Below are 15,365 nucleotides of genomic sequence, written 5' to 3'. Positions count from 1 at the left end.
CATTTAAACAGTGCTCACAGAGGAAGGATGTAAACTACTACAGTAACGAAGACAAAAGACTCGACGTTCAAGAGACGCTTTGATTCTGTTGAGATGGTACCTGCATGGATTGGGTAGTGGTATTGGAATGGACATAGTTATGTAGGTAAGGCACGTTGTAATTGTGGGTAAAATGTTGGCATGAGAGGGTGGGGTGCAGTTGGTTTGTGTAGGCACTGGCCATTCTCCCACACTGACAACAGTATACAGTAGAAACATTATTACATGTAAGGGAAACTTTCAGCGTGAACTTCACGTACAAATCTATTAGCATTATTAGGAAATTTAATATATTAATGTTCATTATATCATATACATGTGTTCTATTTGATGAATGACACAAAAAATTTGACAGGTAAAATTTTTTGGCTTATTATTTTTGTGATTCATTGAATTTTCATAAACATGAGTATTGTGCATTATTTTCATTTGTAATGGGTCTGTAATTATTGATGGCCCAAAGGATTTGTGTAAGACTCATCAATAGGTAGTTGAAGACTTGATTGCATTTAATTTATGGATGATAGCAAAACATAAAAACCAGTTTTACTCTATCCCGATAACTAAAAGTTATCGTCTAAGGCTAAATCAGAATTCGTAGTAACAGTATTCCTCTATTTTTTCCAAACAACATTTTACTAGTTATATTGTACTAAGATTTGAATCATTATTTGGCAATGACCAAGGAAACAAATTTGTGTTCATATTAATAATGTATGTAAGAATGAATACTGCATCAGTTTAAATAATCTGTAAAAGGTTATAACATAGTAAATAAATAAATATAACGGTTTGTATTGGAGTACTGATAAAAATATACTGTAAGATGACTGTTTTCTTTGGACATGTGTAAGAAGTATAAATAGTCAAACATGATGATTGTAATAAGCACACTTTAAATAATGTGTAAGGATTTATTATCTTTTGACATATTTACCACTATCAAGGCAACCATATGCTTTAATTCAACATCCTAACAGTATATCCAATTCTTGATTTTAAACCTATGTGTTATTTAAAGTACTGTGGTCATACACTGTCACTCCACCTATAGCTGCAACAAGAAGGAATGAACCATTCCAGTACTACACATTACCTGAGTTGTTGGCAAAGAGGAGAGAAGGGGGAGTTGCCATAGCCTGAAGCAAGAACCTGTTCATTGCTGTGGTCTGATACGTAATTTTTAGATTGAATCTTATAACACAATATAAACCAGTGTGGTCAAATAAATTCCTATTAAACCGTAATACATTAGACTTCCTGAATAAAATAGATTTCCTGAATAAACTATCCTCTTCACTGGAATACGAGAGAAATAAAACTTAAAGCATACGAAAATTTGCTTTAACATCTCAACAATACATTGGAGAGAAAGGCAGTATATCTTTTAGTATGAAAAGAGGAACTATCCATTTCATGAGTTCCAAACATCTGTGAAACAACGTAATTTTTTCAAAGGTTGGGGTTTGTTTATTCTTAACAATATTTTCTCAGTCACAGACTAATTCTCAACTACCTGTAAATTATCAGATAGCTATCTTTTGATCACCAGCATGTTGCAATGTGTGATGTTCAATGAACCGTTGTACCAATATGGCTTCTCGTCTCGTATCATTGGTCACGAATATTACCTGCGGAACACACAATAAACAATGGCTCTGTAAACTTTCCCGGCGTAGTAAATGATGATATTTATGCCGGGTCTTCAGCCGGGACATGACGTCATCCTGACACATTATTCCGGCGGTCTATCTAGCCGTCATCTTCAGGTGAGTAAGCCGTTGCCCTAATTCGCCGAAACTGAAATCAAACCACAGCTTTATGCATCGATCGATCGATGAGTGGAGCAACATCTCCACACGCATTTGTTTCAGCCAGAAAAAATCTGTGGTTGCGGAACATCGTTTTGCTGAAGGACATCAAATATTGTAGGATGAGACACAAGTAGTTGCCCCTGCATCGTGTTACTGGGACTGTGTAGTGAAAGAAGCTATTGAAATCCGGCATCGTGAAAATATTATAAACAAGAGATGAGGGGTATCATTTAAGTAAGATTTGGAAACCTGTTTTGTTTGACATTAAAAAACAACGGTCTTTGTGTCTGTGATAAAAAAAGTGTCAACAATGTTTGATATTCGAGCTTCCATCACCAGTTCGCTGTCGTGCGTTGCAGTAGAAGGCAGATGCGTTCGCGTACGAAGTGGCGGCGAAGTGGGCCGCCGAAATATTGTGTCAAGATTATATTCTGGCTGGAGACACGATATGAATGTCAGACTGTGTTTCTTAGTGTCAAATCCCGGTGAATTGTTATAAACCATGTTGCTGAAACTATAGTGACGTTAAATTACGTACTCGCATACAGATTGATATGATACAGCAAGTATGAAAATGAATAGATCCGCATTGTGGTGGCTAATTAACAAGAAGACATTATCAGATAAAACTGATGACTGTGATGAAGACTGAATATTTTTGTTACGCATTGGCACAGACTGATCTCAGAATTTGTCCATAGGACAGATGACAATATTGATCTTGAAGAAAAAATGTTCCTGAAAATTCGTAGATGTATGTGTGTTTTGGCAATGCATGTCGGTGGAATGAGTCCACCTTATATATGTTACACTGCCATTATTTATCTAACAATAGACTTGCTGCAAAGTTTCTGTGTTTCTTTCATTATTCTGAGATAATCCATGGAGTTGATCCCAATAAGCCGGCTGTTGTGGACGAGCAGTTCTAGGCGCTTCAGTCTGGAACCGCGTGACCGACACGGTCGCAGGATCGAATCCTGCCTCGGGCATGAATGTGTGTGATGTTCTTAGGTTAGTTAGGTTTAAGTAGTTCTAGGGGACTGATGACCTCAGATGTTAAGTCCCGTGGTGCTCAGAGCCATTTGAACCATTGTTTGCTCCCAATATATTAGTACTGACTCAAAGATCCCAAATACAATGTCCCCCCTCATTAAGCCATTAAAATGTTCCTATTACGGTGTTTCTGGTATAGACGACTAATATAGCATTGTCAAATAGGCCATGCCATCACTGAATTTCAATTTCATGCCTACGCTTAGCAAGTTTAGTAGAGGCGTTGCATTTCGAACGGTACGTACATGGGCAATATTGGCTGTGTCAACCCTTGCTCAAGCCTCCAGTACAGATCTCAGATGGACTGTACTCCAAAAATATTTATCCCATTGTTTACGATGGATTTTTCCCTTACATAAAAGCTCATCTGACCAGATTCTAACATTTCCATTTTTGAGTTGGTCAGTTTAGTTGAGTCATGCTACAAGAACTTTCTTATATAGTTGGCATAAATAAAGTATAACATCCCAGAGAATTGACGATGGACGATGGTGTATAAGAACTCCATAATGAATAAAATCTCTGTACTTCAGATTCCAAGGGAAGGGCGAGTGCAGCCTCCCCCCCCCCCCCTTCGCCCCCCCCCCTCCCACCACCAACACCACTCGTTATGGGCGATGCACAGACTCCGTTGGAGCAATGATTTAGAACAACCATTATATGTCGAAATTTTTAACACATCGTTAAAAGTTATTGCGACCAAGCTCAGCATACATAAACTCAACTGCGAGAAGTGGATGCTGTCTTTCTCCGTTATGAACCAGACACAATTTCTACTCTTTTTTACTAAAAAGAAAACTAAAGAATTTGTAATCTCAATTAGTACAACTGTTTTACCCATACCAACTGTTATCTATGCATTAATTCTTTGTGCTAAATCTAAGTACTAATGTACGTCAGACAATGTACATTACTTACAGGTAAAATACATTATCATTTGCAATGTATATTATATATTGTACATCCGTTTAATGTAGTAAATATATGTACTAATCACTGATGTTACATCCTTTATACTGAAGAACTGGACGTGCTGTGTTTTCCTTTTAATTTTTAATTCACAGGAAACTAGATAATAATAGTTTTCTATGCTAATTACTGTTGTGGTGTTTATAATACTTTTCTTATTGGCATAAATAGCTCACTGTGTTTGTTCTGTATTAAATGGGAAGCCATTTAGATGTATGCCATCAAAGTGGACTGAGATTGCTCCAGAAAAGCTACACGTAATAAGGCAGGTTCCATGGATTTCTATAAGAAACTTGTTCGTCAGTTTATTTACGTGAAACTTTTTTGTGTATTTTAGCGTATTATTATCTTTCACAATTTAAGTATATCATTATTTTTCACATTTCTTCCTTTTCAGAACGATAAGCGGCTGCCTTTCGCTATTATCGCTGGTCTCAATTTCCTGGCAGCTTCTAGCGTGTCATTCCTGCCGGAGTCTGCGATGCAGAAGTTGCCTGAAACATTGGAAGACGCCGCAACATTTGGGAAAGGGCAACGGTATTGGAGCTGGAAACCCCTGCCACCTCCAGAATACATAAGCGAATAAAGCAGTGGTGGGAAGAACAAACTTACCAACATTTTCTAATCGCTGTTTGCTTCTCGTCAAAGGAAACCACAGGTGCTACCACACTCGCAACTATAGTGTTTACGAGTCGAATTACCAAATCAGCTTGTTAGAACATTTTTAGATCCTTAATATACAGATTGCTGGACCTGTCAGCTAAGAGCCTTTATTAAAAAAAGACTGGATTGTACTTAAAGCGCATTTAATGTAGAGTGTACACTGACAAAAGTACATAAAATCATTTCCCTTGTTTGGAGCATCTCGTTGATCGTCCATCACAACAGCGGTGTTCCTGGATGGCATGACTGCTTAAGTGCTTAAGAATACAAAACAAGCCTATGATCTGCTGTACTGCGATCCATATATCCACTGTTATAGTGAAGGGTCAGACATATTTATCAACGACGTCCAGAGGTTGTGGAATATAACACTTCGGATATTAGTACAAAGACACGATTGTCGATAAAGCACCAGAATATGCCAGAATTATACACTATAGTGTTCCACATCTCTGGCCTACGTATAATCTACTGAGATCTCGTGTCTTGATCATCTTGCGCGTGAATGTCACTCAGATGGCCAGTACTAAGCCTCATAATAGCACCGTAATGGCCACAGGTGTTTCACCTCTAGACGTTAACTTTTACATATCTTCAAGATGGGTAGTTCATCTAGTTTGCTTACTCATCAGTTTTAGTTACGCATTAGTTTACCTCGTTTAGTTACTATGGTGTCACACAAGCTTACTTCGACCTTTCAATAAGAACGTTGAACAGAGGAGACATATAAAAATATTTTCATATTATATGGTATCGCTTCTTAGACCTACTGAAGATTATTGACGGTCCTAAACAGAATGCTGAGGTTTTGATACTCTGTATTATTAAACTTCCTGGCAGACTAAAACTGTGTGCCCGAGCGAGACTCGAACTCGGGACCTTTGCCTTTCGCGGGCAAGTACTCTACCATCTGAGCTACCGAAGCACGACTCACGCCCAGTACTCACAGCTTTACTTCTGCCAGTATCTCGTCTCCTACCTTCCAAACGTTACAGAAGCTCTTCTGCGAACCTTGCAGTACTAGCACTCCTGAAAGAAAGGATATAGCGGAGACATGGCTTAGCCACAGCCTGGAGGATGTTTCCAGAAAGAGATTTTCACTCTGCAGCGGAGTGTACGCTGATATGAAACTTCCTGGCAGATTAAAACTGTGTGCCTGACCGAGACTCGAACTCGGGACCTTTGCCTTTCGCGGGCAAGTGCTCTACCATCTGAGCTACCGAAGCACGACTCACGCCCGGTACTCACAGCTTTACTTCTGCCAGTATCTCGTCTCCTACTTTCCAAACTTTACAGAACCACTTCTGCGAACCTTGCAGAACTAGCACTCCTGAAAGAAGGGATATAGCGGACACATGGCTTAGCCACAGCCTGGGGGATGTTTCCAGAATGAGATTTTCACTACGCAGCTGAGTGTGCGCTGATATGAAACTTCCTGGCTGATTAAAATTGTGTGCCCGACCGAGACTCGAACTCTGGACCATTGCCTTTCGCGGGCAAGTGCTCTACCATCTGAGCTACCGAAGCACAACTCACACCCGGTACTCGCAGCTTTACTTCTGCCAGTATCTCGTCTCCTACCTTCCAAACTTTACAGAAGCTCTTCTGCGAACCTTGCAGAACTAGCACTCCTGAAAGAAAGGATATAGCGGAGACATGTCTTAGCCACAGCCTGGGGGATGTTTCCAGAATGAGATTTTCACTCTGCAGCGGAGTGTGCGCTGATATGAAACTTCCTGGCAGATTAAAACTGTGTGCCCGACCGAGACTCGAACTCGGGACCTTTGCCTTTCGCGGGCAAGTGCTCTACCACCTGAGCTACCGAAGCACGACTCACGCCCGGTACTCACAGCTTTACTTCTGCCAGTATCTCTTCTCCTACGTTCCAAACTTTACAGAAGCTATTCTGCGAAACTTACAGGACTAGCACTCCTGAAAGAAAGGATACAGCGGAGACATGGCTTAGCCACAGCCTGGGGGATGTTTCCAGAATGAGATTTTCACTCTGCAGCGGAGTGTGCGCTGATATGAAACTTCCTGGCAGATTAAAACTGTGTGCCCGACCGAGACTCGAACTCGGGACCTTTGCCTTTCGCGGGCAAGTGCTCTACCATCTTTTTTAAAAATTTTTTCCACTTTTTTTAAGACGCTACCCCTTTTTTTGTTTTTGTTTTGTTTTTATTTATTTTTTGACGCTACCCTTTTTTTATCTGCTCCAATCTGTAACGAGAATAGAATGAACAAAGTATATATCATTTCTAGGCTGCCGTTGCGCAACATAAGAAATGAAAGGTCTTCTTGAGGGTTTTTTTTCTTTTTTTCTTTTTTTTTTGCGCCAAGTAGTAAACAGAAATTTTTATGGTGCACAAAAGACTATCACTTCATAGTTGAAGGAAAGTTGCTCCGCTGCTCTGCGAGAGAAGGGAAATGTGAAAAAACGAAAATGGGAAAGGAAAAAAAATGGCTTCTGCATTGGTGAGCATCTGAATGGTATCGTAAAATAACGACAAGAAACTAAAGTCCCAGGAAGCAAATAGAATTCATACATACAGGTCACTGGCAAACTCTGCTATCCGAAATATTGTATTTGAAGCATTTAACCGTTAATTATGATGTTCAGCATATTTCCAAATATCCTCCTGTAGTCACAGTGTTGTCTCATTTTAAAGTGTTGAATTTCAATGTAAGAATAATAGTCGAGGAAAGTAGCATGACTATTCTGCATAATAAACGATGCTGTGTGGCCCATGATCCACGTTGCAGCGTTGTTTTTTGCTCGTGGATATCTCAGTTTTTGTGGCTGAATGATCTCTAAAAGGTCTACACCACAGGGCGTCGTACAGTCTATCACCGACAATCGTTGACGAAGAAATGTAGTAATTTCTTCTGCATCTCCGCACGTGAACCTATGAAGAAGTGTATCGACTCTTCCGCATGCGTCACAGTTGGGCGTTGGATGAATGCCAATTATATGTAGCTTTTCATTCGTTGCTACTTTATCGTTGACTGTTAGATACCAGTCGGCTATGACGCGTGACGGTAACACGTCGCTGTGCACATTCCGCCATACTATATTACAATGTATATGTGGATGTTTTGCTTCGAGACGATTCCTGTGGTTTGTTGTCATGAGAAGGCCATAAAACTTCCTGTTCGTCAGGCTTCCGTTATCGATGATGTTGTGTCGAATGTAGCTCATTTCCATGTAGTACAGTCGCACATGTCGGTAAGAAAGTGGAATGCCGGCGATATTAACGGGTGGGTCAAGGCTATGAGGCTTCCACTGCTGAATGAGGTATGTGATGATACTGGTCCTCCGGGTACGGAACTCATTCCTGATGCGATTGAGGAGCAGGGTGACACATTTTTTGTGTACTTTAATGAGGTTAAGACCACCTTTGAACGAAGGTAAGGTTAAGGTATCGAATTGAACTTTGAAAATGTGCCCCCTAAAAAGAAACCAACATAACGCTTGTTGTATACTCTTGGCTAGATGTTCAGAGATTGGAAGAATTTGCGCCAAATAATTCATCTTGCTCGTAATGGCGATCTCGATGGTCTTAACTTTCTGTAGTATGTTCAAGTCACGGTCGGAGTGAAGTATCAAAGCAGCACGTAATTTATTAAGCATGTGTGACCAGTTCTTCGTCAGGAATTTATCTGGTTTGGCCTCAAAGGTAACACCGAGGGTTGTGTGAGAATCCTTGACCTTTCACCAGGTAACATGGGATATGTCTCCGATACCGCCACCGATCTGCAAAGCTGTGGTTTTAGTTCTATTTAGTATTGCTCCTGAAAGAAATGTGAATGTTTGTAAAGGAGTTTCCGCTGACAGAAGTTGTTGCGATGATGACACAGTTACACATATATCGTCAGCATACGCAATGCAAGGGATAGTGACAGACTCGACGCTAATCCCGATCCCGCTATTCGCTAAGTTGTTCAGGAGCGGCTCTACTGCAATGGCGTACAAAATCATTGACAGAGGACAGCCTTGGCGGATGGATTGCTCAATGGAAACTTCTTTTGTAAAATGACCATTAATGAGAATCCGTGAAGAGGCGTTTGTAGTAAATTTGCGAATTAATTCTATGAGATGAGGTCCAAATCCTAGTTTCTTCATGCTTTTAAAGAGGAAGTCATGACGTACACGGTCATAAGCCTTCTCAAAATCTAGAAAGATCAGAGCGCCCTGTCCTTTGGTTTCAGCATATGAACAGATGATGTCCCTCAAATCGCAGGCAGCTGAGATTGCACTTCGGCCTTGCACTGCACTGTACTGGTAACTGCCCAAAGCCTTGTACGTAACGGTTTGCATCCTTATCTTAATCGATCTGGTGATGATTTTGAAATCGGCATTCAGGAGTGTGATGGGTCGCATGTTTTCGACCTTCCTGCTGTTCCCTTTTTTCGGTGAGGGTAGGATGATACCTTCCGTAAATGCCTTGGGTATAACTTCCAGGTGCCAGAGTTCATTCGCTATCTCGAGGAGTGTCGGACCGAGGAGGTTCCAGTAACGTTGCTAAAACTCAGCGCTGAGACCGTCGGGTCCTGGGGACTTCCCTTTCTTTGCACTGTGGACCGCCAGTTGGATTTCCTCCTCTGTGAAAAGAGATGCCAGATTTGCATTATCCTGTTGTGACAAGCGACAGCTCAAGGTCCTAAGAAAATCGTCGCACGAGTGTTCATCAACGGCTAGCTTCTTGTAAAGTTGACTATAATAGTCGTAGACGTGCGAGATGATGTCACGTTGCTTCGTGATGGCATTCTCAGCGTCATCAACGACGGCTTCAATCAACATGGCTTTACACCGTTTCGTCGTTCTCAGGATGTGGTACAGAGAGGCCCGTTCTTCGGCGGCAACGTCCTTGGGGTGGGCTCGCACGATGATGCCTTGCAGTCGTTGGCGTTGTATCGCCGTGATTTTCGCTTTATATCGTTTGATCTTTGCGTCGATATCGCGAGAAGGATTGTTAGTGCGACTGTACAGTTCTCTCAAACAACGATAGTAAAACTCAATAGTCTGTTTCTGCCAATAGCTTTTTTGTCGGGCGTAGCTCATGAGGGTGAGGCGTAATTTAGAACGCTATCGTAACGATGTCGTTGCCGCTGGAGCTGTTGCCACGTTATGTTCACCTCCTCTTCAAGTTGGGCATCCTGCAGAAGGCTGACATTCAATTTCCAGTAGCCTTTCCCGCGGTATATTTGCTGGCGTTGTAGGTTAAGGTAACACTGATACGTACAATGGTCGGAGATGTTGACAGGAGCTATGTCACAGTTCACAGTATGTCGCTGGAGGGCATCGGACACATAGATCCTATCCAGCCGACTGGCAGAATGACTGGTTACGAAGGTGTACGCTACCCATTCACCGTGCAGTTGTTGGCGTGTATCGTGAAAACGCATGCCATGAATTAAATGTTCAAGTTCGATACATCTGTTCGTATTAGGAGTTTGGTCTCTGTCGTTAAGCACACAATTGAAGTCACCACCGAGGATGAGATGTGCACGATAAGCGCTAAGAAGAATGGGAACCTCGTTTTTGTAAAATTCTGAACGATCTCTTTTATGAGTGCTACCTGAGGTGGCGTACATGTTAACAATCTGCACACCATTCACTCGAAGAGAAATGCCACGACCACTAGGCAGCCGCTGCACATCCGTAAATGGGATACTGTCGCGCAGAAGTATGTCAGTGCCTACAGCATCCTGGAGATTGATGTTATCAATGAGAACGTAACCGGGCACTTCTAAGACTGTGACTACCTCCTGTAGGAGGGCAATGTCAACGCTGGTACCATACAAGAAATCAGTTAGCGAACGGAGTTTCACCACACTTTGAATTCTATTGACGTTAAGTGTGGTAACGTTGTAGGTCTGGCTATCGCACATGATGGTTCAGACGACAATGCGCTCTGTGTTGGATCGTCCTTCTCGACGTCTTTGAATCATACTCGTTGGGAACGTCTGGAGTACTCAGAGAGTGGAAATGTCGCAGCGCGATGGTCATGCGCGAGAGCAGCTACTGCTGCATCTCCTCGTCCTGCTGCCACCACGGCTCATTGCTGTCGAGGTGCTTCGCGGTGCGCGCGCCGCCCTGCCCGCCACCGCCGGCTGAGTCTGTCAACGTGGTCGCATCCGCCTGACCAACACGCGGGGCTGCGACTGACGTCATCGAGTTCCTGCGGGAGCGCTGCTGCAGCTGCTCGCTACTCTGTTCGCTCTTCCTCTTAGCCGTTACGGTGCTCTGTTCCCTCTCAGCGCTCAGTAGTGCCTTCAGGTGTTTGGTTTGTTCACGGATGCGGTCTTGCCTCGCGGTGTCCTCGCAGCGCACGGAGCAAGAAGATTGAGGTTCAGACTCGCTGCCACTTTCTGACATGTGTACGGGTCTCAAATCATCCGACTTTTCCTCTTTGCTACTATTCCCTTTGCTTCTCCTTCGGCGGCTTTTCTTCGTTTCCGCTGCAGTCTCTACCGATAGGGGTGGTTCAGGCAAACTGATCTGCACCCGCTCCTGTATCTCACCACGCTTAGTTTCAGAGGTGGCTGGCGCCTCGTTGCTATCCAGCGGTGACTGCCCCGGTGAGGATGACGGTGCCGAATCGACGTCCGTCCTACCGCGAATGTCTTTGGCACTGCATTCCACCTGAACTGGCATCTCCGCCTCGCGAACACGTTCCGGCTGCCTCAGTAGCGGAACAAGCTTTTCACTACCGTCTGCAGGACGTTCCCGTGGAAGTTGAAATGGACGTCGACGTGTACAGTTCATCCGCAGATGTTCTGTTGAATGGCAGATAGAACAGGTAGGGGGTTGTCCAATGTAAGTTACCTGTGCACGACAGCCGCCAATGGCAACATACGAAGGTATATGCTTTTTTAAGTCTACACGTACACTTCGAACCCCGCTGTTAACTTGGTAGCGATATGCACTCGACCATTTTTCATTTGTAACTGACAAAACAGCGCCGTACAGTGACAGAGAACGTGCAATCAGGGCATTAGGGCACTCAGGTGGCACATTAAATACCCTGACGGTTCTAACTCCGTATCCCGAAGGCACGATTTGGACATTACTAATACTGCCATCATTATGACGAAATGGTCTCACACCAGCATGCTTCTCACCGAATTTCTCATGTCACTCGAAATAAATTTGATAAATAACGAGTACTGCACAAAGTCCAACTGGAACGTGTCGACTATATCTTCAGGCAATTTCAGATCCTCAAAGATCCACTCATGAATCTCAAAAGCCGTCGGTCGCAAGGCAGCGCGATCGAAAACACACTGAACGCTGTTCGCTCTGTTAATCGTCGACATCTTACTTACAACAGTTATACAGAAACAAACGTTAACAGCGCTCTCACACGCTGCTCAGCTCTCCACCTCAGCACTGCTCGCGACGTAAACACAGGCCGGAGCTACCGCCCGTCACCGCGCGATGTGCATTGCCCGAGTGCCTGAACGCGACTGTGCCCATCTGAGCTACCAAAGCACGACTCACGCCCGGTACTCACCGCTTTACTTCTGCCAGTGCCTCTTCTCCTACCTTCCAAACTTTACAGAAGCTCTTCTGCGAACCTTGCAGAACTAGTACTCCTGAAAGAAAGGATATAGCGGAGACATGGCTTAGCCACAGCCTGGGGGTTGTTTCCAGAATGAGATTTCCACTCTGCAGCGGAGTGTGCCAGGAAGTTTCATATCAGCGCACACTCCGCTGCAGAGTGAAAATCTCATTCTCTGTATTATATCTTTATTTTTAGTTACTCTGAAAAATTGGTACCTGTAGCTTAAGTTAGGTCAGTAAATATTTCAAGTGGTGCTTAAGAAAATCTTCTAAGAAAGAAGGCCACATACACACATAAAAAAGTTTTGCATCCCGACGGTTCCCAGAACTCCTGAAGATGGACATTGACTGTGGATATTATATCACAGACACAGTCCCTTTGACTGTTCAGAGATGTCACTAAACCCGCCCAAAATTGTAATCAACCATGCATGAGCAGTACCTATTAGACGGTGGGTTCCGGCAGCCGATCAGTTCCAGTCATTCAACCAGGAAGAAGGTACATTGCTCGTGTTGTCTGTAGTTCAACCGTGCCTAGACGGTCAGTACCGCGGTTTGATCGCGTCCGCATTGTTACTTTGTGCCAGGAATGGCTCTCATCACGGGAAGTGTCCAGGCGTCTCGGAGTGAAGTAAAGCGATGTTGTTCGGACATGGAGGAGATACAGAGAGAGAGGAACTTGTCATGACATGCCTCGCTCAGTCCGTCCAAGGGCTACTACTGCAGTGGATGACCTCTACCTACGGTTATGTTGAATAATGCTTTTCATGCAGCCGCAGGACGTCGTGTTATGACTCAAACTGATCGCAATGGTCTGCATGATGCCCAGCTTCACTCCCGACGTCCATGGCGAGGTCCATCTTTGCAACCACGGCATTATACAGCGTGGTACAGGTGTGCTCAACAACATGTCGAATGGATCGCTCGTGATTGGCATCACGTTCCTTTCACCGATGAATCTCGCGTATGCCTTCACCCAGACAATCGTCGGAGACGTATTTGGAGGCAACCCGGTCAGGCTGAACGCCTTAGATACACTGTCCAGCGAGTGCAGCAAGGTGGAGGTTCCCCGCTGTTTTGGGGTAGCATAATAAGGGACCGACTACGCCGCTGGCGCATTGAAGGCGCCGTAACGGCTTTAGGATTCGTGCAACCATATCGGCTGCATATTGGCGAGGCAGAGTAATAAAAAGGGCGGAAATGGTGTTTATGTTGATCTCTATTCCAGTTTTCTGTACAGGTTCTGGAACTCTCGGAACCGAGGTGAAGCAAAACATTTTTTTGATGTGTGTATAAAGACTACATGAATCTGGCCCCTTATGGAAAATCCAGCAGTTGAGAACAAGAATATACATATAGTTGCGAGTAATGCCTTCTTCTTGCACAGCAAACTTCTTTGACTTACCTTGCATCAACGTAAGTAATTTCAATCACACGTGCTTCACACACCGACGAAAAAAAATCCCTACACTAAGAAATAATTAATAAAGAGTAATGAAATTTCGGCAATACATTCGCCTAGGTAAATATTTAAGTAATTCATGTTGCATGCTCACACGTTACTCTAAGTACGAGAAAAGCCCCATTGCAGATGTGAAATGCTGGTACATTAATAACCGGTGCAACTGCCAGAACGTTGAATGCAATCATGCAGACGTTCATGAATTGTGTCGTACAAGTGCCAGATGTCAGTTTGTTAGTCGCAGTTCCATGCAGTTGATCGGGCAATACAGGGACGGTTAGTGCTGATTGTCGTCCAATGATGTGCCATATTTGAGCGATTGGAGACAGATCTGGAGGGCGGGCAGGCCACGGCAACGTGTTGACACTCTGTAGAACATGTTGGCTTACAACAACGGTATACTGGCGAGCGTTATCCTGTTGGGAAAAAAGCCTGGAATGCTGTTCATGAATGGCAACACAACAGGTCGAACCACCTTACAGACATACAAATTTGCACTCAGGATGCACGGGATAACTACGAGAGTGCTCCCGCTGTCATAAGAAACCGCAGACCAGACCATAACTGCAGGTGTAGGTCCAGTGCATCTAGGCGCAGACGAACTGGATGCAGGCGCTCACCTGGCCTCCTCCTAGCCAACACATGGCCTCCTCCTAGCCAACACATGGCCATCACTGACACTGAAGCAGAACTAGGTTTCATCAGAAAACACAACAGACCTCAACCCTGCCCTCCAATGAGCTCGCTTTGGACACCAATGAAGTTGCATATGGCACTGAGCACTGTGGGACTTAACATCTGAGGTCATCAGTCCCCTAGAACTTAGAACTACTTAAGCCTAACTAACCTAAGAACATCACACATATCCATGCCCGAGGCAGGATTCGAACCTGCGACCGTAGCAGCCGCGTGGTTCCGGACTGGAGCGCCTAGAACCGCTCGGCCACAGCAACCGGCAATGAAGTTGCAAATGGCGGTGGTTGCGGTCAGTAGAATGCACGCTACGGCTGTCTGGCTCGAAGCTATCCTTGAATTACCCAATTTCTAACAGTTCATTGTGTCACTGCGGTGCTAACTGCTCTTCAGATTGCTGCTGCGATGCAGTACGATGTGCCAGAGCCATACGACGAACACGAAGATAATCTTCCCTGTCGGTTGTGACACTTGGATGTCCGGAGCCCGGTCTTCTTGGACCGTACATTCCCGTGACCATCGCTGCCATCAGTCGTGCACGATGGCTACGTCCCTGCCAATTGTTTCTTCAGTATCACAGAAGGAACATCCAGCTTCTCGTAGTCCAGTGACACGACCTGGTTCAAACTCAGTTAGCTGCTGATACTGACATCTCAGTCGACTTCAAGGCATTCCTGACTAACATCAACACACTATGTCCAGTCTGAAAGGTCGCTAACCCTCGCGACCGTTACGGCGCAGCAAACCTGATTTGCCTCCTCTTGGTGGTGTTACTAGCACCAATCTTGTGCGAGTGGCGCGAAATTTGATTAGATTCCATCTGTCACATGCAGAAACACGTTTACCATCTTACGTTTATCTCGCACAATTTCTGCTTGGTGTTGAGATTTTTCTCCGTCAGTGCAGAAACAAGAGCGGCTCATAAACTTTCCCTTAACACAAGAAAACATTAAATATTTTATCGTTTCGTTAGCACTAAAAGTTCTTGTAGGGACGTCTGTCACAGATATGCACTCTTTTGTGCCAATATAAAAGTACTAGAAAGCGAGGTCTCAGCCACAGGCATCCGTAGCTAAATGGAAGTGACCCGCTTGCACGCTAGCCT

General features: G+C 44.1%; 1 protein-coding gene across 1 annotated transcript in view; it reads left to right on the top strand.

Annotated features, from left to right (window-relative positions):
- LOC124788654 (solute carrier family 22 member 1-like) overlaps positions 1–4,652 on the top strand; it is a 100,472-nt gene extending 95,820 nt beyond the window's left edge. Inside the window, exon 9 of the mRNA XM_047255930.1 lies at positions 4,273–4,652. Coding sequence (XP_047111886.1) covers positions 4,273–4,461 — 189 coding nt within the window. The 3' untranslated portion in view covers positions 4,462–4,652. The remainder of the gene's footprint in view (positions 1–4,272) is intronic.
- Positions 4,653–15,365: the final 10,713 nt, after the last annotated feature.

The sequence above is a fragment of the Schistocerca piceifrons genome, chromosome 3, assembly GCF_021461385.2.
Source record: "Schistocerca piceifrons isolate TAMUIC-IGC-003096 chromosome 3, iqSchPice1.1, whole genome shotgun sequence".
Taxonomy (NCBI): Eukaryota; Metazoa; Arthropoda; class Insecta; order Orthoptera; family Acrididae; genus Schistocerca; species Schistocerca piceifrons.
The sequence above is the reverse complement of the archived record's forward strand: the minus strand, read 5'-3'. Positions and strand labels throughout refer to the sequence as shown.